Source organism: Lemur catta, chromosome 6 (assembly GCF_020740605.2).
Source record: "Lemur catta isolate mLemCat1 chromosome 6, mLemCat1.pri, whole genome shotgun sequence".
NCBI lineage: Eukaryota > Metazoa > Chordata > Mammalia > Primates > Lemuridae > Lemur > Lemur catta.
The window spans coordinates 10,557,965-10,584,071 of NC_059133.1; the positions used below are offsets into that span (position 1 = coordinate 10,557,965).

Consider the following 26,107-nt stretch of genomic DNA (forward strand, 5'->3'; position numbering starts at 1 on the left):
ACGGGTTAATATCCAAGATTTATAAGGAACTCATACAACTTCATAGCAAGAAAACATATAATTCAATTTAAAAATGGGCAAAGGATTTGAATAGGTATTTCTCCAAAGATGATTTAAAAAATGGCCAACAGGTACAGAAAAAGGTGTTCAACATCATTAATCATCAAGGAAATGCAAATCAAAACCACTGTGAGATACCACCTCACACCTGTTAGGCTATTGTCAAAGCAACAAGAGATAACAAGTGTTGGTGAGATGTGGACAAAAGGGATACTTGCACGCAGTTGGTGGAGTGTAGATCGGTGCAGCTTTTATGGAAAAACAGTATGGAGGGCCCTCAAAAGACTAAAAATAGAACTCCTGTACAACCCAGCAATCCCTCTTCTGGGTATATACCCAAAGGAAATGAAATCAGTCAAATACATAGAGCCAGAGAATAAAACAGTGGTTACCAAGGTCAGGGGTGGCAGGGAGGAAATAGAGATGAAGGTCAAAGGATACAAAGTAGCAAATATGTGGGATGAACAAGTCCAGAGATCTAATGTACAACGTGAGGACTAGAGCTAATAATAGTGTATTGTGTTCAGGATTTTTGCTAAATGAGTACATTGCAGCTGCAGTTGCCACAGGGGGTAAAATGGGTAACTACGTGAGATGATGGCTATATTAATTTGTTCCACTATAGCAACCATTTTACTATATAAATATCTTACAACATCATGTTGTGTACCGTTAATGCACAGAATAAAACTTATTTTTAAAAATGTTTTAAACAAGATTTTTTTTAAACTTTTTTAACTTATATGACTGTATTTATTAGGATTAGATTTGGCTATGACGGTCTTTTTAACTGAAATTAAAAAGACAGTTTATTTCTCTCTCATTGCACAGCCCTGGAGATAAGTTGGCCAGGGCTGGTATAACACTCCATGGTGGTGTGGCTCGGGTACCCTCCATCTTATTCTATAATCATGCAGCACTCCATTCTCAAGGTTGTCTCATGGTCCAAGATGATGGCCCCATAGTCCACATGCCAAGAAGAGAGGGCTAAGAAGGACACGTCCCATGCCCTGAAGGACATTCTTCCCAAGTTGCTCCCACCATGTCTGCTTAACCTCTCATTGGTCAGAACTCAGTCACATAGCCACTTCTAGCTGCAAGGGAGGCTGGGAACTAAATCTATATTCTGGGAAGCCAGGCAAAACTTGGAAAGACGGAGAGAACAGGACATTGGGAAACAGTAGGCTCTGTCACAGTAAGGTATAAAGAGTAACAGTAAAATGAGCACCTATGTGGTCACCACCAGCTTAAAATGGAGCATCCTCTGTACGTTGAAGCAATTGTGTGCCCTCCCACACCTCAAGCAAAACTCTTACATTTGGTGTTTATCGTTCTGTTGCTTGATTTTGCAGTTTTACAGCACACACATGTTTCTCTCCTATCTATGACCTAGTTGTACATGCTTTAACTTTGTGAAAATGGGATCATGCCATACATGTATTTTTTCAGCTTGATTTCTTTTTGTTTGTGGAATTCGTCTGTGTCGACATGCGTAGCTATAATCCATTCACTTTCACTGCTGTGTAATATCGCATTCTATCAATACACTACAAGGTACTATCATTCTTCTGACAATAGAAATGTCGGTTTTTCCCAGTTTTTTGTTGTCACAGGCAGCCAGTTATGAACACTGTCATGTACATCTCCTTGTGCATACATGCAAGGGTTTCTCCAGCACACATTTCTAAGAGGAATTGCTGAGTTGTGGGGTATACATACATTTTGATGTTGTCAAATAGGCATTTAATAAGAGAAGCACAAAAGGTCCTGATATCCCAGGTTCTAATATTTGGCGTGATACTCATCTGTTTAGGAGAGTGGAAATGTGTGGCATACTCCCTGGCCACACACGTGTGTGTACGTGCACATACACACACTAATTCATTCATTTATTTGTTCATTTGTTCAATAAACTTTTGTCAGGTAGCCATTATCACTAATTAAAAGGCACACCATCAATGTAATAATGATTTTTCAGGAGAAAAAAGACACGCTGCAGTAAATGAACCCATCAATTATGAGACACATCTCAATTTCAGAAACATTGAAACGTGCATGTGAGCATCTTAGAGTCAAGGAAAATATGGTATATTCAGGGAACTCTCTAGAAGAAATTCTGCCCTTGAGGAGCTTGCAGACATGCAGCTATTTGTTCCCAAACAACAATACCGGAATAGAATATGAGGAACACAGATAAAAGGTGCTCGACAGCCTCACTGCCCAGCCCAATGCGTGGTCCCGCAGGGACCCTTCAGCACGGACGTCACCTGGGAGTTAGTAGGAAATGCAGAGTCTCAGGGCGCGGAGACCCACCAACCCAGAATCTGGCTTCTCGTGATCCCAGGGGATTCCTATGCCCATTAAAATCTGAGGAGCACTGCACGGGAACACAGGCGAGGAAAAGAGTTTTTCCAACTGAGAGCAATCAAGAAAGGCCTCCTGAAAGAGGTGTCGTTGAAGAAGAAGAAAGAGAAGGAAGAATACATTTATTGGTTGCCTGCTCTGGGTTAGAAACCACAATGGGGCCTTCACTTCTTTATCTCATTGAGTCTTCAGAATCAATCCCCTTACCCCCCAGGCAAGGATTAACATCACTTTCTTACAGTAAAGGAAACTGAGCCACACACAGGTCGCATAACTTGTTCCCATCCACGCAGCTCACCGCACCAGGCCCAGAAGCCCAATCTTGCTGTCTGAACCCAGCCTCTTCCCCCAGCACCCCAAGTACAGAGCTGAAGAAGCAGCTGCAGAGATGGGAATCAGGACAGGAGACAACTGGAGACTGTGTGGGCAAGAGTCCATGTCACCTCCGAGTGCTGAGGACTTCGGAGAGGTGAGAGCTCAGCGCTCACAGAAAGAGCCAATTCGAGGAAGGCAGGTCACCAGGACAGACTTCTTATTCTATTCCAACCCTGACAGTGCCCACCCAGTACCCGGCACACAGTAGGCACTCAGAACCGTCCACTGAATGAATGAATGAACAAATGAACGATCGAATGAGAGAATGAGCAAACCCATGGCCTGCCACACGCGCTGTGGTGTCAAACCCTCCGTCCCCAGCTGGTGGCCGCGCTGTGCTGGGGCTGGGGTTCCCGTGGGAAACGAGCCAGGCACGGCCCACCCTCCCGAGGTCCCGCAAACCCCTGCTGTCAGGGAGAGCCCTGCCAGGAAAGCAAAAAGCCAGGAGCAGAAAAGGTTCAAAACGCAGAGAAAGCAGCTCCCACCAAACCCTTCATTTGCTTCACTTAAAAAATTACTGAGACAACCTCCTCCCCGCGCCCCGGCCGGCTCCGCCGTGCGCCCTCCCGGCTCCCGGGCTGCTCTTGCGGCGGCTCATGAATATATGGAAAATAAAACAGCGTCTGTTCAGCCCCTAATGACCAGGTTTACGAGGAGCTTATTGTATCTAAAGAAACAAGACGGCAGTTGGTATGAGATATTAATGTGCTTTCTACAAAGCTGATGAAACCTCCTTTTTAAACTGCTTAATACCTGCGAGCTGCAATTCCCAGCCTGCAACGGTAAACTCCCGGAGGCAGAGCTGTGGCAGCCTAAGGCGCGGCCTTGGGCCTTTCCGCCTCGGCTTGGCCTAGAGTCCCTCTGCTTTGGCCCCTGTGCCCTTCCGGGGTGCGGGTTCGATGGAGAGTCAAGGCTGCTGAGCCCCTTGTAAGGCCCTCATGGCTCCTGGTGGGAGAGTCTCCCCTACACCCTTGTCCTCCAGAGCTCAAGCCAGTGCCTGCAGTGGGTGCAGGGGGAGGCAGTGAGATGTCCCTCCTCAGCTCAGCCTGGCCTCTGCGGGATCTGGCCCCTGCCCCCCTCTCTAGCCATCTCCTGCCCTCCACACACCACCACCTTAACCTTCACCCTGGGACACTTTGTTCCCTCCTGTGTCGGACACTTCCCTGACTGCTCTTGCTGGGAAGCCCTCCTCACCCCTCCACGACCTCCTCTTCACACCTCCACCCGCACACACACACCCCTGCCTGCTGCCCCTGGCTAACACCGCTCCACCTTCCATACCCACTCAGCACCCCCGCAACGGCCCGTATCACCCTCACACTCCCACGCCTCGACACACCCACTCTGCGTGCCCCAGACACACTCTGCTTTCCTCTGTCGCCACACACATCCTGCCGCACCACAGCATCTGTTGCTCATCTGCCACCATGGACTGCAGGTTCCTGGGGGACAGAAAGCCTATATTCTTGTCTCTGTGTCTTCTGCAGGTTGCACAGAGCATGGCATACAGTTGGTGCTATATAAATGTTAGCTGAATGACTGTGCTCCCATAAGGCCTTGACTTCCTTCTAATATAGTGAGACATTGCACTCTAGTAGATTCTGTACTTTCTGTCCTTCCCCCTAGCATGTGAGCCCCCGAAGGGCAGAGGTCAGGGTAGATTTCCCACCACCATCCCAGTGCCAGGCACTTGGTCAGCCCTCAGTCTCTGCCATGGAGAGACAGCCTGCCTAAAAACGAAGCCAACTGGGAGGAAAGTCAAACAGAGATGGAGAGAGATGCCAGATTTTGGAGCACCTGGATCCATCTGCACCTGTAACCGTCACAACCCCTGGGCTTGTGGGCGTCTCATGAACGTGTGGAAAATAAAACAGCGTCTGTTCGGCCTCTAATGACCAGGCTTTTGAGGAGCTTATTGCATCCAAAGAAACAAGACAGCAGTTGGTGTGAGATACTGAGGAGTTCAGCACCAGCTCGCAGGCTGCATCTCTAAGGCTACCCCTGCGGTCATCCCCAGAGACACCGCAGTCAGGCACACGGTCCCTCCTGTACCTGGCCTTGCCCTCCCTCCACAGCCTGCACATGCCGGTGCTGCCACTCTGGTTGTTAAGTGTTGAAATATTGTTGTTCAGATCAGTCCCACCAAGTGCAGGGGAGAGGGCTGGGGCAGAGGGTGGCTCCTAGGCTGGGCCAGGCAGAGAGGAGGTGGGGCTGGGACTGAGCCCCCCCCACCGCCGCTCCCCAAAGATGGGTCGGGGGCACAGCTCTGTCCCCAGGCTCTACAAGCTCGGAGCCCAGCTCAGGCACATCTGGCCCTACAGGGGGGCAGGCGGGAGAAACAGAATCTTCCTACCAGCCCTGACACCCCCATGAGCGCGTCTGCCCTCCCTACTGCCGAGCACCGAGGGCCGGTTTCCCGGCCAGGTCCCCCAGCTAGACACAGGGACGAGTTAGGAGAAGAGTCTGTACTCGCTGAGCCCGACGACTCTCGCTCTAACGGAAGTTTGGGCGGCATCTGGTGTTGTGCCCCGGTCAAAGCATGGCCCAATAGGGCCATCAGTCAGCTCGTCATCATCATAAGATCACACCGTTAATTTCTAAAAACCAATGATTCGGGACTTATTAGAATAATGTGATGAGTCATTTGCACTTCAACTTTTAAGGCAGTTTCTTAATATATACTTGATGTATATTGAAAATAAGAGCGAACGTTTTAGTTTTTGTCTTATATGTGGATTTGTATGACCTTCCCAGCTACTAGACACTTTGAATATCATCCCTACCTGCACCCGACCTGAGCCACCAGGTTCACGGTCTCACCCTTCGCTTCCCTCCTCAATCTGGAGGACACCCACTCTCTGACAGCTACGTGCCACCGTCCAGCTCACTCCCATGCACCCCTGACTCCAATTCTTCACCCCCAGCCCAGGCTCCCAACGCACCAACCCCACCGCCGGTGCCAGCCTTGCTTGCCTGGGTCCTCGTTTTCCTCTTTAGCGGCCTGGAGGCTGCGATCCTTCCTAATCCCCCACCCTCTCCCCATCTTGCACTCGCCTCCCCAAGCCCCTCCTGGCTGACGGCAGCTTCAGGAAAGTTCCCAGCTCTGCTGCACCCGCACCCCGGATGTGGCCGGAGAAAGAGGGATTTTCAAGCCACCGACACACGCTTCACAGCCTGGTCCACCCCCCGTCCCACTCTCATGGGAAAGATTTCACTTCCCTTCTTCCTTCCTTAAATCTCCAACCCTCCCTTCCTCCCCTCCCCACTCTCAGTTGATGATCCTGCTCCCCATCTCGTCAGGAAAATAGAAGCAAGGAGAAGAGAAGTGTTACAAGCTCCCACCCTGCCCCCCCACCCACACTGCACCCTCAGGTGCCCCCTCCCTCCTGGTGCACCATCATCCGCCTCTGCGCCTGGATCCTGGACCTCATCCCTCTCACGCTGCTCCCCGCTCGCTGCAGGTCATCACGTCTTCCCTTTCTACTGGAACATTCCCACCAGCATCACACATGCCTTAACCCGTCTCCCCCACCACAGAGCAGCCAGCATGAGTCAGCTAGGTGTAGATGCCCCACTAGCACAGGGCGGGAGGGCAGGAGGAGGTCGGGAGAAGGAGACCACACAGGATGTGGTGGGGGCTCAGGCAGAAAGACCAGCATGTGCAAAGGTCCTGTGGTAGGAAGGAGCATGGAAGGAAAGAAGACCCAGAGAGGGAGGAGGTGGGTGGGAGGTGAGGCTGGAGTCGGGATCAGGCCCTGTTAAAAGATGTTGTGCTTTTCCCTGAGAGCACCGGGAAGCTGTGGGCTGTTTTCAGCTGGAGGTGGCATGACCAGGTCTGGATTTTCAAAGGATCACTGTGATTACTCTGTGGGGAGGGATAAGCATGGGTGCAAAATGACAAGTGGGGGGGCTACGCAGTCATCCAGGGGCACAGGGTGGCAGCTGGTGGTGGGTGGGGCTGTCAACGGAGACATTGGCAAGTTTGAGAGACACGAGGCACTAGCACAGGACAGGATGCCGTGATGGATGGCGCCCGCAGTGAGGAGGGAGAGGTGTTGGCAACGATAGCGGGCTCGGCTGGCACGAGGGAGCCGCGGAGGGGTGTTCCCTGAGCTGGTCGGTACCTCTCGAGGACCAGGCTTGAGGGAAAGGTCATGAGTTCAGGTCCGCTGCCTTTAAAACGTCCACCAGGAGATGTCGACTGGGCAGTTGGGTACCCGGGTCTGGCCTCAGAGGGGAGGTCTGGGCTGCTGGTTGTGTCCCTCGTCCTCTCCAGGAGCATCTCCGGGGCCTGCCTTCTGTGCCGGGCACTGTGCTAGGAGCCAACAGCCCTGTGTAGGGACCAGAGCAGGCGTGGCCCACCAGGAGGGAGCGTGGGGCCCTCTGGGTCGAGCTTGTCCCCAATTTGTTAGGAGCCTCGGGGCATGTCAGTACTGCTCTCAAGCCTGCCTCCTGCACAGAGTCCTTACAAAGGCGCCGAGCTGCTGAAATATTTGTCAGATTGAATTGAAAGAAAGTGCTTTGCAAAGTGCTTTTCAAACACACTGATTTGTAATTTTAACAATAGGGAGAAATTTTTTATCCTCTTAGCAGCTGTATGAAGACTTTGCTCCTAGGGAAGGCAGAGAAGGGTGTGTGGTTGGATCAGGGGATACGTTACTAGGAAGAGGAGACACATGAGGGAAGAGGGGTGACCAGAGGTGGGGTGAGAGGGCCCAAAACGCTCAGAGAAGAGACCTGCCCAAGGGGACCATTGTGAGTGGCCGTACAAAGCTTCAGTCTAGTTACCAGAAGTCCCAGTGTGCTCTGGGGAAATTGTTTTTCTTGCAGAAGTCAGGGAAGTTGGTGAATTTGGTCCAGGGAAAGCTTGTGTATGAGTTGAGGGGAGGGGATTTAAATATTTTCTCTGTAATATGTAGCATATAATAGCTAGAAATATCTAAAATGCTTATACGTAGTATATATAATAGTATACCTATATACTATATATACAGGTATGTGTAATAATGCCTTAAAATTCCTGAATAATATCTACAGCACATAATAGAATTTACTCCTACTTTATGAGATATGGAATCTTAGGACTCTATAAGAAAATACATTGCTAACATGTATTGAGGACTGCATTAATTAGGTAATACCAGCTACTATGTCAGTGGCTGAATACAGTCAAAGTTCATTTCTCTCTCACATCAACGACCCCAAAGACTTACTAGAGGTGCCAAGCACTGTTCTGAGTACTCTACACGTTCTGATCAGCTCAGTTAACCTCCAGGACAGTCTGCAAGGGAAGAATTCTTATCTCCACTCTCAGAGGAGGAAACCAAGTCAACTCCGTGAGGCTCGAGCTGGCCCCAGGCAGTCTAGCTACAGAACCTGCATCTCACCCACGGTGGGCATAGGTTCCATTCTTTTTCTATTCAGAGAAAGTGACCAGACATTTGTTGCACCTACGCTGGCGCTGGGGATACGATGGTGAATGAAACAGACAAAAGTCTCTGCTGTCATGAAGCTGACACTCTGGTGACCGTAAATTCTATTCTATTCATCCATTCTCATGCATCGGTTTGCATTCAAGAGTTCATATGCTCACTCGGTGAACCCCAGTGAGGACCCGCTGTGGCACTGGGCTAGGATTTTCCCTGGGCCAGTTCTCACCATCTCAGCAGTCGCGCAGGAAAGATATACAGTTAAAAGGCCCTAATTTGATTCCTGATTCCATCATGTCCTAGCCACACATACTTATTCAGATGGTTTGGCCTCCCTGAGCCTCAGTTTCTTCATCTGTAAAATGGGGATGACAATACCCATCACACAGGCTTGTGGAAGAGCCAAAATGGGGTGCAGTTCAATAACCTGGCTGAGGGCCCATTCCCAGGGGGCTCAAACTGCATTTATTGCAGAGCTGTTGGGGGCTGGGGATGGCGGACTCCACGCCATCGCAGATGGGAAAGTGTTTCACAGGCTCCTCTAAAGGGCCGTGGGAAAGTCTGTCGGCCTCGGTCTGGGGTCTGCCCTCTTTGGAAAGCGATCTGCTGCTTTCTCACACGCAAAATGCAGGGCGACTCCCAGCCAAGCTGGGGCACAGCGACCAGCTGCTGAACATTCATCGGCCTCCTTAGTGGCAGTCCCCAGCCCGGAATCAAACCTTTACCGCCGCCAAGCTTCAGCTAATCCTCAGAAGCCCCGGTGCAGGGATGGAAGGCAGGGTTTTGAAGTCTTAGGCTTTAGATCCTCTCCGCAGTACTGCGGGCGTGTGTGCTTTGACTCACCCGGCAGATGTCCAAACAGACAAAGCCGTACCTTCCTTTAGGGGTGAGGGAGAGGGCTCAGGCAGCTTCTGAAAAGTGAGAAGTGAGGAAGAAGCAGGTGGGCCCTGGGCCCGCCACCCCCAGAAGCTAAGATGTGTCATGTGCTCCTTCTCCCCTTGTTTTGCAGGGAACTTCAAAGGTCTGTGCAAGCAAATCGATCACTTCCCAGAGGATGCAGATTACGAAGCTGACACAGCAGAATATTTCCTCCGTGAGTGCACACAATTTTTTATTCTCCTTCCTGGGGCTGGATCCTGCCCTTCCATCCTTCACAGAGCCAAGCACCAGGCCTACCTAGAGGCCCTGTCACGGCAGAGGGAAGGAAAACACAGAGCCTCCTTCCTCTCCTCCTAAGTTTTGGAGTGCAAACCCTCACGCATGCTGATCCCTCTGCCTGCAACACCCTTCCCTCCTGCCTTTGTCTGGCAAACTCCTACTTGTCGTCCAGGTCTCAGCTGAAATGTCACCTCCTTCAGAAAGTCCCTCCTGCCTCCTGCAGGGGTTCCCAGAGCACAGCACTTTGTTATGCTGTGGGGCCCTGTCTGTCGGAGCGACCATCTCCCAGTTCCGCTCAGGCAGACTCCCTACTGCTCACCGTGATATTCCCAGCCCAGCGCTTGGCATTTAATAGGCGCTCAGTAAATATTTCTTGAATAATTAAATGAAGAAACCCACCAGGCAGTGCCATATTGGAAGTTCTAATGAAAAAAATATGAGATTTTTTTTCTTCCCCCGCAAGTCAAGTAAGTCAAAGTTAAATCCTGTTGTAACAGCTGCGATCTTAAATCCACCTGAGACATTATCAAGCGAAAGCATTTTGAGGCCCCAAGGAAATTTCTCAAGCATCAGCAAAAACTAACAAGGCTACCTGTTCCCCAAGAAAGGATTTCCCAGAGAGGGGTTGAGAGTCCTTGACACCGGGGACAGCAAAGCCAGCGGCTCTCAGGACGGCTCTTTGGCTCTTTCGGAGGTTTGCTCTCCACCCAGGGCAGCGCCCCCTCCCACCTCCCCCCCCCAGGTGCCCCTCCTCCGCCCCGCCCCCCACAGCAGAGGAGTTCGCATTACCCTGAGATCACTTGTATGAAACACGTAGGAGGCATTTTATTATGTGGATTGCCCCTGTCTCTTTCAATAATCCCTTCTCACATCAAACCCAGCTCTCAGGGCAGCCTGGAATCTGGCTTCGCTGAGGAGCCCATGGAACATGAAGTCGGCCAGGCAGCTGGGAAGAGAAAGGAAGGGAACACGATGCAATTTATAGATTTTTTTTTTTAAGAGGAAAAAATATCATACTGTGCTCATCATTTCCTTTTATGAATTCCCTCAAGTTGTTCCTCTTAAATGGAATTCCTTAAAGGCCGTTTGGTTGTGGTTACCTGTTACCTGTTACTGGGTCTGGGCTAAGGGCCACAGGAGCCTGGCAGTGCAGTAAGCGTGGCTTGAGCACCTTCTGTGCCCAGTGCTGGGGAGGCCAGGACGGATCAGGGACACACAGCCACTGGCCTGGCGGGGAGGGACCTCGGAGAGGCAGCTCACTGGGGAGAGGCAGTGGCCGCGATAGGCCTGGCCACAGAGGAGGAAGTGTGAGCAAAGCCAGGCCCCACACCAGGAGCCACAGGTCCCCTGGCAGCACAGTGATGAGGTCATGCTTTGTCAGCCGGGCTGTGAGCACCCGGGGCAGGAAACATGCCTCATTCATTGCTCCCCTATAACAGCTCCTGCAGCATAATAAGCACTCAACAAATGCTTTTGGTCAAATAAAGGAAAGATACAGAACTCTTCAGTGGCAATTCCTAACAGCTCAATGCCTCAATTCCCTCTTTTTAAAGAGAGAAGAGCTTCGAGTGTTTGGTTCATTTTGATGTCACTGGACAAAAGACTTGGACCCCATTAGCCGTGCAGGATTCCGGGGGTCTGATTCGAGTTGAATAAATCCGACAATATTTTTGGAGCATCTAAAACAGGAGTTGGTAAACTTTCCTTGTAAAGGATCAGACAAGAAATAGTTAGGCCTTGAGGGCCACAGAGTCTCTGTCCCAACTACTCAACTCGGCCCGTGTAGCACAAAAGCAGCCGCTGACGATATGGAAGCAAATGAGTGTGGCTGTGTCCCAGTGAAACTTAACTTGATTTACAAAAACGAGCAGCAGTCTGCATTTGGCATAGTTTGCTGGCCCCTGATCTATAAAATGCTAGTCTTGGGCTAGACAACATATATAATTTTTTAAGGTGGAAGGCATGAGTTTCTATATCCTCTGTGAAGCTCTTATCTGGCTGGTGAGAGAAGCCGGAAACAGGAATCATGTTTCTAGGATTCCCCCTCCCACTCCCCATCCTCACTTTTTGATTCCGAAGCCCTTCTGAGGTCTCCCCAGCACCCTGCAATTTCTACATCTCCACCATTAACACACTTGGCTGCAATTTCACGGGTGCACCCCCACGAGACTGAGAACTTCTTGAAGGCAGAACTGTGACCCATTCATTTCTGTACCCCAAGCACCCAGCACAGGGCCTGGCAGGGCACAGTTGCCCAATAATGCACTTTGATGAGTGAGCAAGGAAGTGACTGGTTGAGTAAGTGAGCACTCAAGTAAATCATGGCCAAATGCCACAGAGAACAACGCATGCAGGCCACAGGCTTCCAGAGGAAGAGAGCTGGGGCCAGAGAGGTGGGCAGAGTGGCTCCCAGAGGTGGGCGGGGCTTTGGCCCAGGAAGGGGCGTGGCTGCACCCTGGGTGGGCGGGGCCTGAGTCAGGTCTGAGTTCAGCTTTGTCAAACCCACCTGCAGAGGAGGCTGTGAGAAGGGCAGAAGCAGCCTCTGTCCTGAGAGTTAGCCATCTGGAGACAGACCATAGACCTAATATTAATACTTGTGCCACATGCAGGGATGGAAGGAAGCGTGCTGTGCTGAGGGAGACTGCCCCCTAACCCAGCCCAGAAGAGGTCATTCCAGAAGGGTCCCCTAGATAAGGTGGCACCAGAGCTGAGGCTTGGACTCTGAAAGGATTCATAAATTCTTTTACTCATGAGATATTTACTAAGCACTTACTGTGCACCGGGCACCACTGTCAGTCCTGGGAATCCAAGAGGGGACCAAACCAAGGGAGCCAGAGCCTTGGTGAAGGTTACATCCTAGTGGGGGAACCAGCAATAAGCAAGTGCACGAACACCCCTCCCTGCCTTCTGCCCCCGAGAGTTCCAGAGAGGTCTGGGAGGACGGAGAGTGGGCAGTGGGGGGGAAGGGGCAGAGGGCACGGAGGGCGTGTCATTTAGAGGCAGGGAGGCCATGCAGGACTGCTGCAGTCATCCACGTGACTGGCAATGGCCCCTTGGACAGGAGTGTAGCTGTGCAGAGCTGACAGGAGCAGGGGTGGCCAGTGATGGGGGAGCGTGGGGCTGGGGTTGGGTTTCAGGGTAGGCACGGAGGTGAGAGGAGAGGAAAGGAGCAGTCAAGCAATTCCTCTCCCTCCCGCAAAAGCAGGGCCCAGTCCACACACAGCATCTGCCCGGGGAGTTGGGCCCCATTATCCATATTCCCAAATGGCTCCTAAATTGATTTTTCCCAGAAAAGCAGAGGTGTGAACCAGGTGGAGACAACCCAGTACCTTGTCCCTGCTGTTTCTGGCCTCCACAGTATTCCTAAACCCAAGGCCTCTGTATAGTGAAGAACTGGGCCAGACTGAGCCACGCCAGGAATGCACATGCCTGGGGCCCCTTAAACTTCCTACGAAGTTACGGGATCCCTGAAACAAGTGCAGCTTCTTCCTTCACTTGTAAGTGTGAGCAATTCACACATTCCACAGATCTTCATAGAACAGCCCCCTGTAAGCCAGGTGCTCTTCCAGGTGCTAAGAATGTGGCCTTGGGGGCACTTGCAATCTGTGATAAACAAAATTAACAGGTTAATGATATAGTATCTTAGACTGCCATAAGTGATACGGAGAAAAATCAAGCAAGAAAGGGGGATAGGGAATTCCAGAGTGGGGTTGAGGCCAAGAAAGTCCTCCCTGAGAAGTTTGCATAAGGACCCGAAGGAGGTAAGAGAGTGAGCCACATGGGTATCTGGGGGAAGAATGTTCCGGGCAGAGAGGACAGCAAGTGCAAAGGCCCTGGGGTGGGAGTGTGCTGGAATGTTGAGGAGCAGGGCTGAGGCCAGCAGGGTGAGAATGGAGTGAGCAAGGAGGAATAACGAAAGAGCAAGTGCCGGGAGGCCCCAGAGACACCCTGGATGTGCAGCAAAGACTTGGTTCTCTGATTGAGGGACACCAGCTCACTTCTGAACAGGATCCTCTGGTTGCTCATAAGAGACTGAAAGAGGACCAGGGCAGAAGCCAGCAGAAGACTTAGCAGCCTGTTGTGACAATCGAGGCAAGAGGTGATGGCAGCTCGAACCAGGGTGGCAGCAGTGAAGAGGCTGAAGCAGGACCAGACACTGATCATGCTTCTAGGGCCCCGAGTACAGGACACAAAGGCTGCCTGTGATTTCGAGGGAAGGAAGAAGTCAAGGGTGACTCCAAGGCTTTTGCCCATGGCCAGGGAACAGGCTCAGTGTTGGTCACATTAAGCTAGAAATGCCCATGGGACTTCCTGGGACCATGTCAGACACTCGGTGTGGGCCTGGAGTCTGGGGTTCATAAGGGAGCCCCTGGGCAGAGGTAGGAGTTTGCTGGTGTCAGCGTGTGGATGACATTCAAAGCCGTGGCACTATATGAGCTCACCAAGGGGGTGGCACGGAGAAAGGAGAGGAGGGGCCAGACACTGAGCCCCGGGACACCAAGGCTTAGAGGCCAAGGAGATGAGGGGTCCCAGGAAGGAGGCTGAGGTGGGCTGGGTAACGCCGCCACCCTTGTTTCAGCAGCCGCAGGACTGAGGATGTGGAGCAGAAGGGAGGAAAGAGAATGCCAGAAGGGCCTGGCTGGATGGAGGCCAGAGCTCCTCTCTGGGAGCAGCAGAGATGGTGGGGTTTCCTCATCCCCAAGCCAGCAGGCCAAGCTTCAGGAGCTGTCCCGCCCCTCTTGGAGAGCCTGGCAGAAGGAAAGTACCCAATTAATATCTGATGGGACAAATGAAAGAAGGAACAGACACGCGTATTCCTCAGTGCCCAGGAGTATCAGAGGAGTCCCACAGCCTCTCCCAAATCACAGAGTTGGGGCTCCCTAGTGATGGGGGAGACGGCTGTAGGAGCCCCTGGTCACCACGCCAGCCCCTTGACATCTGGGCCCCATGAAGGTGTGGCCAGCATGCCCACCTCTCCCTGGCTTACGTGGTAACAAATGGTGACCAGACTGTCTTTCCCGACCAGCGCCTGGGCCCATCGGATGCGTCTGCTGTCCTGGCCTCCGCATCCTCTTCCCTCGTTATCCACAGATCTGAGGAGCTTGGTGAAGAACGGAGGTGGTGGTGACCGGGTGTGACTTCGCATGAGTGTCGGCGTGCGTCAGTGTGTCTGTCTTTGCGCACAATGGCACGAGTCTGTGCTATGTCCTGTCTCTTTGGCGCCTGTGTATCTGTGCATCTGAGTGTCTGTCTGTCTGAACGTGGAAGCATCTGTGTTTGCACGTGTCTGTCTGTGTGTATGTGGGTCCCTGTGTGTTGTGTGTGTGTGTGTGTGTGTGTGTTGTGCCCAGGAGAGGGGGGTTGGTGTCTCCTTGCTGTCCCGTTGTGATTTGGAGTGGGGGAAGAAGATTCACAGGAAGTTGGCTCCATTCCACAGGCATGTATTAAGCACTGACTGTGTGCTGGACCCCAAAGTCCACTCTATTATTGCCGCTTGTAGTCTGGGACTGCAGAGTGGGGTCGGGTCTCCCCACTCCACACTCAGAGCCTCGGGCTGGAGTGAGGGGCCCAGGGCTGGCTGCTGTCCTGACATAGTCCCTCCAGGGGGAGGGGAGAGGGCTGCTGCCCACAGGCCGCCCTGACACACACACACTCATACAGCAGAGCAGCCGTATCAGGGCTCAACATGCCGATCACCAGGCCACACTCTCCCCAGAGCCAGAAGTGGACACGGGGCCAGGGGAGGCAGGTCCCTGGGCAAAGCCTATGCGCCACTCACCCCCCGCCCCACAGGAGAGATGCACCTGACCGCACTTGGAGTCGACACCCTCCCAGGGGTTCCCTGGAAGCCACAGCCAGGAGCAGAAGCTACCGGGGGGCAGGAGGCAGGCAAGGCAGGCAGGACCAGCGCAAGGGGCATTTGGGGGATGCATTTACAGAATGTGGCCACTGGTGGGAGGCCGGAGAACCTAACAGCAGGCTTTGCCACGCACTGAGGGGCCCAAACCCAGCTCTGCAGCCTCCCGGCTGGCCTCCCTGGGCCTCAGTCTCCTCGCAATGTGGACGACTCGCTGGTCTCTTCCCAGAGTTGCGATGAGGACTGAGTGAGTTAGAAGCAGACAGCTCTTTGCTCCAGCCCGGAGCAAGGTGCCCACTCAGTAGCATTTGCTATTCTAGGTGCTCACATCGTAGGTGACACAGCGATAAGTGCAAGGGACAGATAGTAGCAGGAAGGGGGCCAAGAGGGGGCCTCCAGTTTGCAAGAAGGTGGTCAGAAGGTCCTGAGGGCAGAGGTGACGTCCGAGCAGAGACCTGAAGGAGGTGAGGGAGCGGTGGGGTGGTGCAGACATCCCGGGGAGCATTCAGGCAGAGGGAACAGCCAGTGCGAAGTGTCTGGGGCTGGCAGGCTCGGGCACAGCCAGGAGGCCATATGGCTACGTGGCATAAGGGGGCAGGTGGGAGGCAGGACTTGTGGGCCTCGGCTCTCCTCTGAGACGGGACCACAGGAGGGTTCTGAGCACAGGACAGATGTGGTCTGCCGTCCAGGCCTCTGCGGGAGAGCCGACTACAGTCCCATATCCATTACTGTAGAGTCTGGGCGGGAGAAGGCCAGGTAGGACACCAGGGCCGTAATCCACGCTAGAAAAGCAGGTGCTTGGCCCAGGAGTGGAGACGTGGCTGGGAAGGGGTCAGACTCTAGATGTATTTGGAGGCAGAGCCGGAAGAATTTACTGGCAGCCTGGATGCGGGAGATGAGAGAGAGAGAGGACTTGCAGAAGTCTAGGAGTCCCGGCTGGAGAGACGGGGTGAACAGTGCCACCTCCTCCGCAGCCGGGAATGTAGGACGGGGCTGGTGTGTGCGGAGACGACCGCTCTGTTTACCGATCTGTTTTGTCTTGGTGTCTGTTAAGGATTCTTCTCCCCCCGGACTGTGAACAGCTTGAGGACACCAAGTGGAGCCGCTGCAAATAGAGCACCCGCCTCCCACCCACCCCTCCCCCGTCCCCACCCAGCACAGGGCCCGGCCTGGGGTCAGGCCCAGGAGGCGCCTGCTGAGTGAATAATGAGGTGCCACCTCCCTAGGGCACCTGGCACGTTCACCCTCCTCCCAGAATGAGGACAGAGGTGGATATTGGGTCTCAAACTGGGCCAAAGCCACCTTTCCCGGCCTCGGAGAATGCCCCTCCTCCCCACTGCCCCCATCCCCATGCCCACCTCTGCAGGCCCACCAGGCTTCTAGGCGATTCCCAGGGACCCGAGCACAGGAGGTGTGGGCAGACCAGGGGTCAAGGTCCAATCTGGGATGTAGAATAAAAGGGCCTGAATTCAAGGTGTGCTGCGCTCTGCAGCCTTCGGCAAGTTCCACACCTTCTCTGAGTCTCCCTGAATGGTGCTTTGCTGGCTCTCCCAGCTGTCCCAGGGAGACAGCATGAGGGACACCCCCCCCCAGAGTTTTAGAAGTACAATGACGCCTCATCCCAGCTCCTGAGACGCTGGAGTTCGACACGCCCTTAGGGCCACCCAGCTCCACCCTCCCGTTTTACAGATGAGGGGCACACGAGGCCTGAGAGGAGGAGTGACCTACCCACGGCCGACACACTCTCTGGGGCAGCACCTGCACCCTGGGAGCGTTGTCCAGGCCCGTCACCCGGCCGTCTGCCCACAGCCCAGCCCAGCAGCCCCTGCGAGCAGGAATTGTTGTGAGGGGGACTCGGAGAGACACTCTCCCCAGAGGCCGCCGCAGTCAGCAGGGCTGAAACTGCCACGTCCCGTAGCGAGGCGGCACCCCGAGCCGCGCCCCGCACTCACTCGCACCCACAGAACCAGAGCAAACGCCCCCAGACGGTGGCCGGCCTTCGTGCACGCACGCGCCGGCAGTTTCTGTCCTGTCCTAGTTCATTGACTTCCGTGCTGCTCAAAGCCACGACACTGGTTCCATGACCTAGTAATGAGTCACAACCTGCACCTTCATAAACACCCGCCCGGCAACCCGAAGCCCCGGGAGAGGCAGCAACAGGGCGCTCTGCTGTCACGGTAGCTAACGCGTGCTGTGCGCCCCAGGTACCGGACACTGTCCTCGTTGCTTCAGATGTGTTTGCTCAGTTACTCCTCATAGCAACCCTACGAGCCAGGTGTGCTTACGATGTCCATGTGGCAGATGGGACAACTGAGGCACGGGTGGCCCGGTGACAGAGCTAGAAGGGTGAACTCAGGCAGCCTCTCTCCTGTGCTTGTGCAACTGGTCACCAGTCTCTACAGACAGTGGGAAATGGGAACACATCCGGCATCCTGCACAGATGGTGCTCCCAAAGTTAGCTCACAGGGCTCCCGAGATGCTTTTCATACATTATTATATATAGCAAACGTTTGTTCAACACTTGACTAGGTGCCAGGCCAGACACTAATTCATCTTCACAACCACCCTAGGAGGTAGAGATGGTCACTGTCCCCATTATACAGATGGGAAAGGTGAGGCACAGTGGCCACATAGCCAGTGGGAGGGCCGGGGTGAGACCCCACACAGTCTGCACCTGGAGCCCACGCTCCTGACCTCTGCTCTGACTTCTCTTTCTTCCTCTTGCCCACCATCTTTTTTCTCCTCTTCTTCTTTCTTTTTGCAGGTGTCTCTCCCCCCCCCTCTCTCTCACACACACACACACACACACACACACACATTCACACAGGCATTTTTTGCAACCCTTCCCTTTTCACGGTCCATAGCTATCCCATCCAGCACAGCGTGGAAGGAGAAGAGGGAGAGAGATGCCCAGGAGCCTAGAAAGTTCCTCCCAACCCTGCACATGATTCGACCCCATTAGAATGGATCAAACCCCAGATGGGATAACATACATAAAGAGCTTAACCCCATGCCCAGAAAACCGGGAGCTGCCCTCCATGTACCTGATTATGGTGACTATCTTGACTAAAGCACAGGGAGCAGGTGGGATGGCAGCAGGGCCTGGCTGGGTGGGCCCTGAGGAGAGGTCTGGGGGGCACAGGACTGTCAAAGAGGGACAGGACCTTAGGGATCTTTTCCTCCAGCCCCATCAGAGTGCAGATCTGAGGCCAGAGGAAGGTCCCACGGGGAGCCAGGCAAGGAGCCAGCAGCAGACCCAGGTCTCCTGACCTCCCCCTGCCCCCACGTCCCCATCCACACCAGCCACCAGCCCCCTTCCTCTCCCAGACGGAGCAAGGTAACAGCAGGGACCCCGCGTGCAGCCTCTGCCCCATCCTCCATCTGTGCCCACCATGAAGAGCCGTTTCGCAGCATGACAGCCAGAGGGGCTGGGCCCACTGAGGCACCAGATCGCAAAATGACTTGTCTAGGGAGTTGCGCCAGCAAGAGGATTAGCAAAGAATTTATAGCTCAGGCCATCCCCTCCAGAAGGCAAGATGTCACTTCCCTCCTGGGCAATTAGGAGGCTTTTCATTTCAGTCGTCAGCATAGAAAATAATAAATTGTTCATCGCTTACCAACATTCTGCATTTTCAAAAGCTTCCACATTCTTTTTCCTATTTAATTGCTGTAATACTGTAAGGTAGACTGAGTTAGGATTTTCATCTTCATTTTACAGAAAAGGAAAGGCAAGGGATGCTACATGATTTGCCCAGGGTCTTCTTGAGCCAGTCACTAAACAATGGGGCTCTCCAAGCCTCAGCCTGAGCCTCCTCTCGTCCGTGGGCAAGCTTCCCTGTGCTCACCTGTGTGTCTGTGGCTCCCACCGTACGCACCGCCGTGCCCCACACCTGCCCACCCACTGTCCCTTCCACACTGCACGTGCTTGTCCCCAAAGCATCTCAAACTCGGCATGTCCCAAAACAAACCTTGATTTCTCCCGCCTCCTCCCCCACCTCTCCCTTCACTCCTAGGCTTTGTCCTCTCCCAACCTCCATAAATGTTTTTTTCCAACCAGCTTGCAAATCTGAAACCTAGAAGTTATCCTCAATTTCACCCTCCTCTCTACCTGTATCCATCCAGCCAGCCTCACTTCACCTCCGAACCATCTGTCAAACCCTTCACCTCTGTCCACACCCCTGGCACCCACCCTGGGCCAAACACCGTCTCTCCTGTCTGGTCAACTGCAGTAGCCTTCTCACTAGTTCCCCGCAGCCACCCTGACCCCTTCATAATCCATTTGCTTAAGATGCAAATCAGATCATGACAGCCCTGCCTGTCTTAAGCCCTTTAATATTTCCCATCGCGCTTAGGATAAAGGTAAGCTCTTTAGCACAACCCACGGGGCCCTGCGTGGCCTGGCCCCGCCCGCCTCCTCTGCCTCAGTGCTCCCCAAGCCTTTCCACTGGCTGCCCTGGACTTGCTCCGGGTCCCTGGACCAGCCATGCCTCTTCCAGCCCTGGCTGGTGCTGTGTCCTCTCCCACGGCCCTGCCTCCACTCCTCCGGGTGAGCGTCTGCTTACCCGTCAGAGTCAGCGGCACCATCAGTCCCTTGGGGAGCACTTCCTGATCCCCCAGGAGCTCAGAGGGCGCTCTTAGAGGCAGTGAGTATAGAGCCTGAAAGCGGGGAGTGCAGTGGTTAGACACACGGACCCCACAGTCAGCCTGCCTGCCTTCACAAACCTGGACAAATGCTAACTTCTCCATCCCTCAGTTTTAGTCTATAATGCGTATTTCATAGAGTTGTAATGAGAACTGATGAGTTAGCGTCTGCACCGTGCTTAAAACAGTCCCCAGCACACACTAAGCTTCCGATGGACATTAGCTGTCACACACCCTCATGGTGCCACATAGGCACCTTTCTCTCCTAGCACTTTGTCCCCGGTGTGTTATTATCTGAAGACGCACATCTCCCTCGTGAGAACGTGAGCCCTATAAAGACATGGGCCAGGGCTGATTTTGCACCCTGTATGTCTCCCGTGCCCAGCCCAGAACCTGGCACAGTGGCAGGCGCTCAGTCCATGTTTTTTTCCCAGACTTCCAGCTAGTCAGGAGCAAAGGACCTCCCTGCTTTGGACCACACGGCTTTTTCCCAGTACAGCCTATGCTCCCAGCCAGAGGTGACCAGCTACGACCAGCAGGCCAGATCCAGCCCACCAACTGATTCTGTAAATAAAGTTTTATTGGAACACAACCACACTCATTTGTTTACACATGATGTATGGCTGTTTACTTGCTACAACGGCAGAGTTGAGATGTTGCGACAGAGACCATATGGCCAGCGAAGCCAGAAGTATTTACTGTCTGTCCCTTTACAAAAAAAGTGTCCCAATGCCTGCTTTAGGGATCTGTAATCTCCCTGAAGTCAAGGCCCGTTGCTTCACGGGGCTGGTGTGAGGCCTGCATGGGTTAATGCACATAAGGCACTTAGAACAGGCCTGGCACCCAGGAGGTCTCCACAAATGTTAGCAGGTATTGTGAAGTGCCATCTGCTTACTCATAGGAGACAAATAAATGTTTACTCATTGAATAAATCAGACACTTTCTGTTCCTTGTGATAGATTTTGGCACCAAGACTGTACCAGGCTTTGTGGGAAGTCAGGACAATTTATAGGGAAGTTGTATCTGGACTGAAGGAGGAAAGACCTCAGAAATAAAGATTGCTGCCTTTTACTGTATACCTTCTAGCGTGAGACACAGTACAGATATTACCCAATTTCATCCTTATAACAGCACTGCTCGGCCGGGCGTGGTGGCTCACGCCTGTGATCCTAGCACTCTGGGAGGCCGAGGCGAGCAGATCATTTGGGCTCAGGAGTTTGAGACCAGCCTGAGCAACAGTGAGACCCCGTCTCTACTAAAAAAATAGAAAGAAATTATCTGGGCAACTGAAAATATATAGAAAAAGTTAGCCAGGCATGGTGGTGCATGCCTGTGGTCCCAACTACTCAGGAGGCTGAGGCAGAAGGATCACCTGAGCCCAGGAGTTTGAGGTTGCTGTGAGCTAGGCTGACGCCACGGCACTCTAGCCCAGGCAACAGAGTGAGACTCTATCTCAAAAAAAAAAAAAAAAAAAAAAAAACGGCACTGCTCAATCAAACTTGCACACGCGTGCAAATCTTGATATAGGGCTTTCCTTAAAATGTGGATCCCACTCAGTAGCTGGAGGATCCTGCCACTGCCCGGGGAGGAAGAGGGTGCTGACACTGAAGAGGGACCTGGCTGCCTGGCCTCCTCCTCTGGCCCCAGTGTCCTCACGTGCAGCTCGGCTTTGGCCCACACATGCCCGCCTAGGTACAGAGCACCGCCCTTTTTCAAGTCCCCCAAATAACCCACTCACCCACTCACATTTGTAAGCAGTGTAGACTGCACTGCAGACCCATGGGGGACAGAGGAAGGGTTTTTACATCACACGTGTCCCAGCAAACTGCCTAAAATCCTCTAAAAAATATTCCTGAATTTCTGTATAGATCCTTCTGGGCCACACTGCCACCCAAAGGGACATGGACAGGGGCTAGGGGAGGCTCTACTCCTCGCACCTTCCCTTCCAAACGCACCTCCCTGACCAATCCCTGGGCTTGGCCAAAGGGCCCTGTGGCTGCAGGGCTCAACTTCCTTAGAAGCCACTTAAGTAGCCAAAACATTTAGACATCTTTTTCCCTCACGCCAGCCTCAAGACGGCTCTGCCTCCTGCCCGACCCACCGTTCCCAGGACAGGGAGTCAAGTCCTGTGGTCACACGCTGCCTATTTGAATTTGGATAGAAAACAATTTTGTACTTTGCAGAGACACTTTGTGGAGGACGCCACACCTCTGGGTCCTCATCCAGGAGCCACTCACCCCACAAACACGCAGCCCCACCAGCCGCTGCTCCCCCAGCCCCGGCCCCCCATGCCCTCGGCTGCCCGTGCCCCTCTCCCCCTGCCCCCACCACACGTGGAAGCTCACCCTCTGTCCATTTCTCCCTTTTCATTAACATGCTCTTCTCCTTTCCTGTCCTGTTTGTCAGTCCTTCCTTCTTACCTCATCCTGAAGGGTTTTCATTTTCACTTTCTCTTTCCATTGCAATGCGCCTGCTTCTTCCTTTTTCTGGACCACCTCACCACGTTTATTCACTCAGTGAGCTTGTATTGGCAACCGCTGTGTCCTCCAACAGAGAGGAGAAACTATTTGTAACAAGCCGCAGTCCTTGCCTCATGCCCCGTGGTTCATGGGGGAGGCATACGTATAAATAAGTAGTTATAACAATCGCTGTCATTTATTGAATGTTTACTACATGCCCCAGAAACTTACCTACGTGCATTACCTGATTCAACTCATTTAATCCTCACAACAATCTTGGGAGGCAGGGACTATTACCATCCCTGTTTTACAGATGAGCAAACTGAGGCACAGAGAGGTGAGATAACTTTCCCAAACTTACATAGCTAATAAATGCTAGAGCCAGATTCAAATTGAGGCCATGTGGTTCCACCTAACCACTATACAACGCTGCCTCTCAATGTGCCCAAGTGTCCCAAAGGGAGCTCATAACTTTGCCTAAGGAAGTCAAGGAAGGCTTCATAGAAGAGGGGACTTTGAGCTGGGTTTTGATGGATGAACAGGAGTTTGCAAAGTGAAGACCAGGAAAGACATTACGGTAAGAAAGCTCAGTATATCAAAAGTCGGCAGCGTAAAATGACATGCCCTGGGAAGTTTGCTGCGGCTGGACAAGAGAGAACATGAGGACCAGGAGGCATGAGGCTGGAGGTAGACGAAGGCCAAGTCACACAGGGCTCCATGTGTTGAAGAGGTGCTGCAGTTTGATCCTGAGGCAGTGGAGAGCTCACTCGCTCTCCCTCCCTGGTAGTGCCGAGCAACCTCAACTCCGGGGCTATGTCCATAAACCCTCGGCTCTAGGGGCTGCTCTCTTGCCTCCCTCCTGCACCCCTCGGTCTCACAGTCACGCCGCTCTCTTTCTCCCCACCCCTCCGTGTTCCGCAGGGGCCGTGAGGGCCTCGAGCATTTTCCCGATCCTGAGTGTGATTCTGCTGTTCATGGGTGGACTGTGCATCGCCGCCAGCGAGTTCTACAAGACTCGACACAACATCATCCTGAGTGCCGGCATCTTCTTCGTGTCTGCAGGTAACGGTCACCCCACCGAGCAGGCTGGAGTCCGGGCCCTCAGTGGGGAGAAGGCTAAGGTTTGGGTGCCGGGGGACCAGGAGGACCTGGCAGAGAGAGGAGGAAGGACAGGAATCACCAGGCCTTGCGACATGTCGTGTTGCAGGGATGGAAGGTTGTGCAGGGGCCGCTGCCCTGTAGCAAACCCCAACCCCCCCACCAAGTCCTCCGGGAGCATCTCCAGACCCCAACCCTTAGCCCAATGGCCCATTTTCCTACCACCACTTGGAAAAGGGCCAAAATCCTGGGTCCCTCTCAGGGCACTGGGCCTCTCTCCACTTACCCTCTCCCTTCCTGGTACAAATAGTGACAAGGAGGCCGGAGGCAGGACAACCAAGTTGCCTCCCCATTCCCTGAACCCCTGCCTGATGCCCATCTCCATGGAAACCGAGGGAGGATGCTCCCCTCACCATGCCACCCAGGTGGGAGCAGGCAGGCACCCACAACCACAGTTCTGAGCCCGGTTCATGACAGATGAGTCACACCTGCTTCAGATGTCAGAAAAAGAACCTGGGAGTAGCATGACCCATTTAATAAGAATGACCAACATCTAAGGAGCACTCACAGGTGTTCACCCACGTAACCCTCTCCAGGGCCCCAGAGGAGCGGGCCTGTCATTACCCCCACTTTACAGATCCGGGAACTCAGACTGAGTTAACTTGCCAAGGCTCTGAACCCGGGCAGTCTGGCTCGTGGAGCCAGTCTCAAGCCCCTGCTACACTGGCCTCGGCTCCCTGTGCAGCCGCCCTCTCCTCCCTCACTTAACCTCTCTCTGCTTGTTTCGCACCTGTGACAGGCTTGTGAAGCACTAAGCAGTGCAGGCAGATAGTAGATGCTCCATGAACAGTACCTATCATTATTACTTTTACTCACTATGTTGTAGAATGCCCCTTTCTCCTCCCTGCCCTTGCCACGTCTGTTGCCATCAGCTCTTCCCTGTGGCCCTCTCCCAGGGGAATGTTACCGAGTTAAGGGGAAGCTTGCCAGTGTCCCTCTGCATGGGCCCACCTGTCCCCCATGAAAACGCAGGTCCCGGGAAGGCCCATCCTTTCTTCCTGTCCAGTGGCTGACATCCCCCTGAGAAACTAACATCCTTCTCTCCGACTCCCCACCCCGCTGTGCCCCGCAGGTCTGAGTAACATCATTGGCATCATCGTGTACATATCTGCCAATGCCGGAGACCCCTCCAAGAGCGACTCCAAAAAGAATAGTTACTCATACGGCTGGTCCTTCTACTTCGGGGCCCTGTCCTTCATCATCGCCGAGATGGTCGGGGTGCTGGCCGTGCACATGTTTATCGACCGGCACAAACAGCTGCGGGCCACGGCCCGCGCCACGGACTACCTCCAGGCCTCCGCCATCACCCGCATCCCCAGCTACCGCTACCGCTACCAGCGCCGCAGCCGCTCCAGCTCGCGCTCCACGGAGCCCCCACACTCCAGGGACGCCTCCCCCGTGGGCATCAAGGGCTTCAACACCCTGCCGTCCACGGAGATCTCCATGTACACCCTCAGCAGGGACCCCCTGAAGGCCGCCACCACGCCCACCGCCACCTACAACTCCGACAGGGATAACAGCTTCCTCCAAGTTCACAACTGTATCCAGAAGGAGAACAAGGACTCTCTCCACTCCAACACAGCCAACCGCCGGACCACCCCCGTATGAAGACGGGGGGCCTCGCCAGCGCCGGGCACGGCCGGGAGCAGGGCGCGGCCGCCGAGGGGCAGGGGCGGCGCGGGGCGCGGGAGGGAGCCCACACCATCCCCGGGGAGACCTTCCAAAAGCAAAAAAACAAAAAAACAAAAAAACAGAAAACAAAAAAAGAGAAAAACATAACAAGTAAATTTAAAAAAAAGAGAGAGAACAAAATATAAGAGGAACAAAGAAGCAAAACAACAGGAAATGTGACAAAATATAAACGAGGGAAGAAAAACAAACTTTAAAAAAAAGCGAGAGGGATAAAAAATTAAAAATAGAAAATAAATCTAAAAGAAAATGCATGATTTCCCATGTACCATTATTTTAACATTTAATAAAAACCAATTTAAATGAAAAAATAAAAGGGAACCAAGATAACATTAAAGCAAAAAATGAGAAGGGACAGAAAGGAAAGGGACAGTCCTTTGTATCTATCAGGGGTTATGTTACTTTGTTCTTTGCTTTTCCTTTCTTTTTTTTTTTTAATGTGGGGAGAGTTACTTTTCTGTTCCCTTTGACCCCAGCGGGCCCTGCCTCCCTGGGAGGGTTGGGGGTGGAGACTCAGCGGCCCCAGGGCCAGGTGAGCCTGTGGTCACTGCCAGGTCCCTGGAGCCCCGGGGGGAGTGTCCCCACAACACTGGGAAGGGCTCAGCGGCTCAAAGGCCGGCTCCGCCTGGCACTGATGGGGCAACTGTAGGCCTCCAGGTGACCCGAGTCCTTGGTCCCTCCTGTCCGTTAGGTGCCTGGAGGGGGGTGCACCGGGGCTCGCCCAGCCCCGGGTTCCCAGTCCTTAATGGTCCTTAACCCACTGTGATGACTTCCTAGGCCTTGAGGAAAGGAAAGGAGAGGGGATGGCTGCCGGTGGCTTACCAAGATGCGGGAAACCCCGGAATCCTCAGGGTGAGCCTCTTGGGGTCACCATCCCCAAGCTCCTGTCCTTGGGGTCAGGAGAAGCCCACCCCCCG

At 53.4% G+C, this 26,107-nt stretch overlaps 1 protein-coding gene and 1 long non-coding RNA gene across 2 annotated transcripts in view; one reads left to right on the forward strand and one right to left on the reverse strand.

Annotated features, from left to right (window-relative positions):
• CACNG2 (calcium voltage-gated channel auxiliary subunit gamma 2) overlaps positions 1–25,227 on the forward strand; it is a 111,050-nt gene extending 85,823 nt beyond the window's left edge. Inside the window, exons 2-4 of the mRNA XM_045555121.1 lie at positions 9,238–9,321; positions 23,265–23,405; positions 24,574–25,227. Coding sequence (XP_045411077.1) covers positions 9,238–9,321; positions 23,265–23,405; positions 24,574–25,109 — 761 coding nt within the window. The 3' untranslated portion in view covers positions 25,110–25,227. The remainder of the gene's footprint in view (positions 1–9,237; positions 9,322–23,264; positions 23,406–24,573) is intronic.
• Positions 11,890–13,050, reverse strand: LOC123640484. The gene is made up of 3 exons (XR_006735995.1): positions 12,716–13,050; positions 12,160–12,242; positions 11,890–11,948 (listed from the first exon to the last, which is right to left on the reverse strand). It is a non-coding gene; the product is annotated as an uncharacterized LOC123640484 (long non-coding RNA).
• Positions 25,228–26,107: the final 880 nt, after the last annotated feature.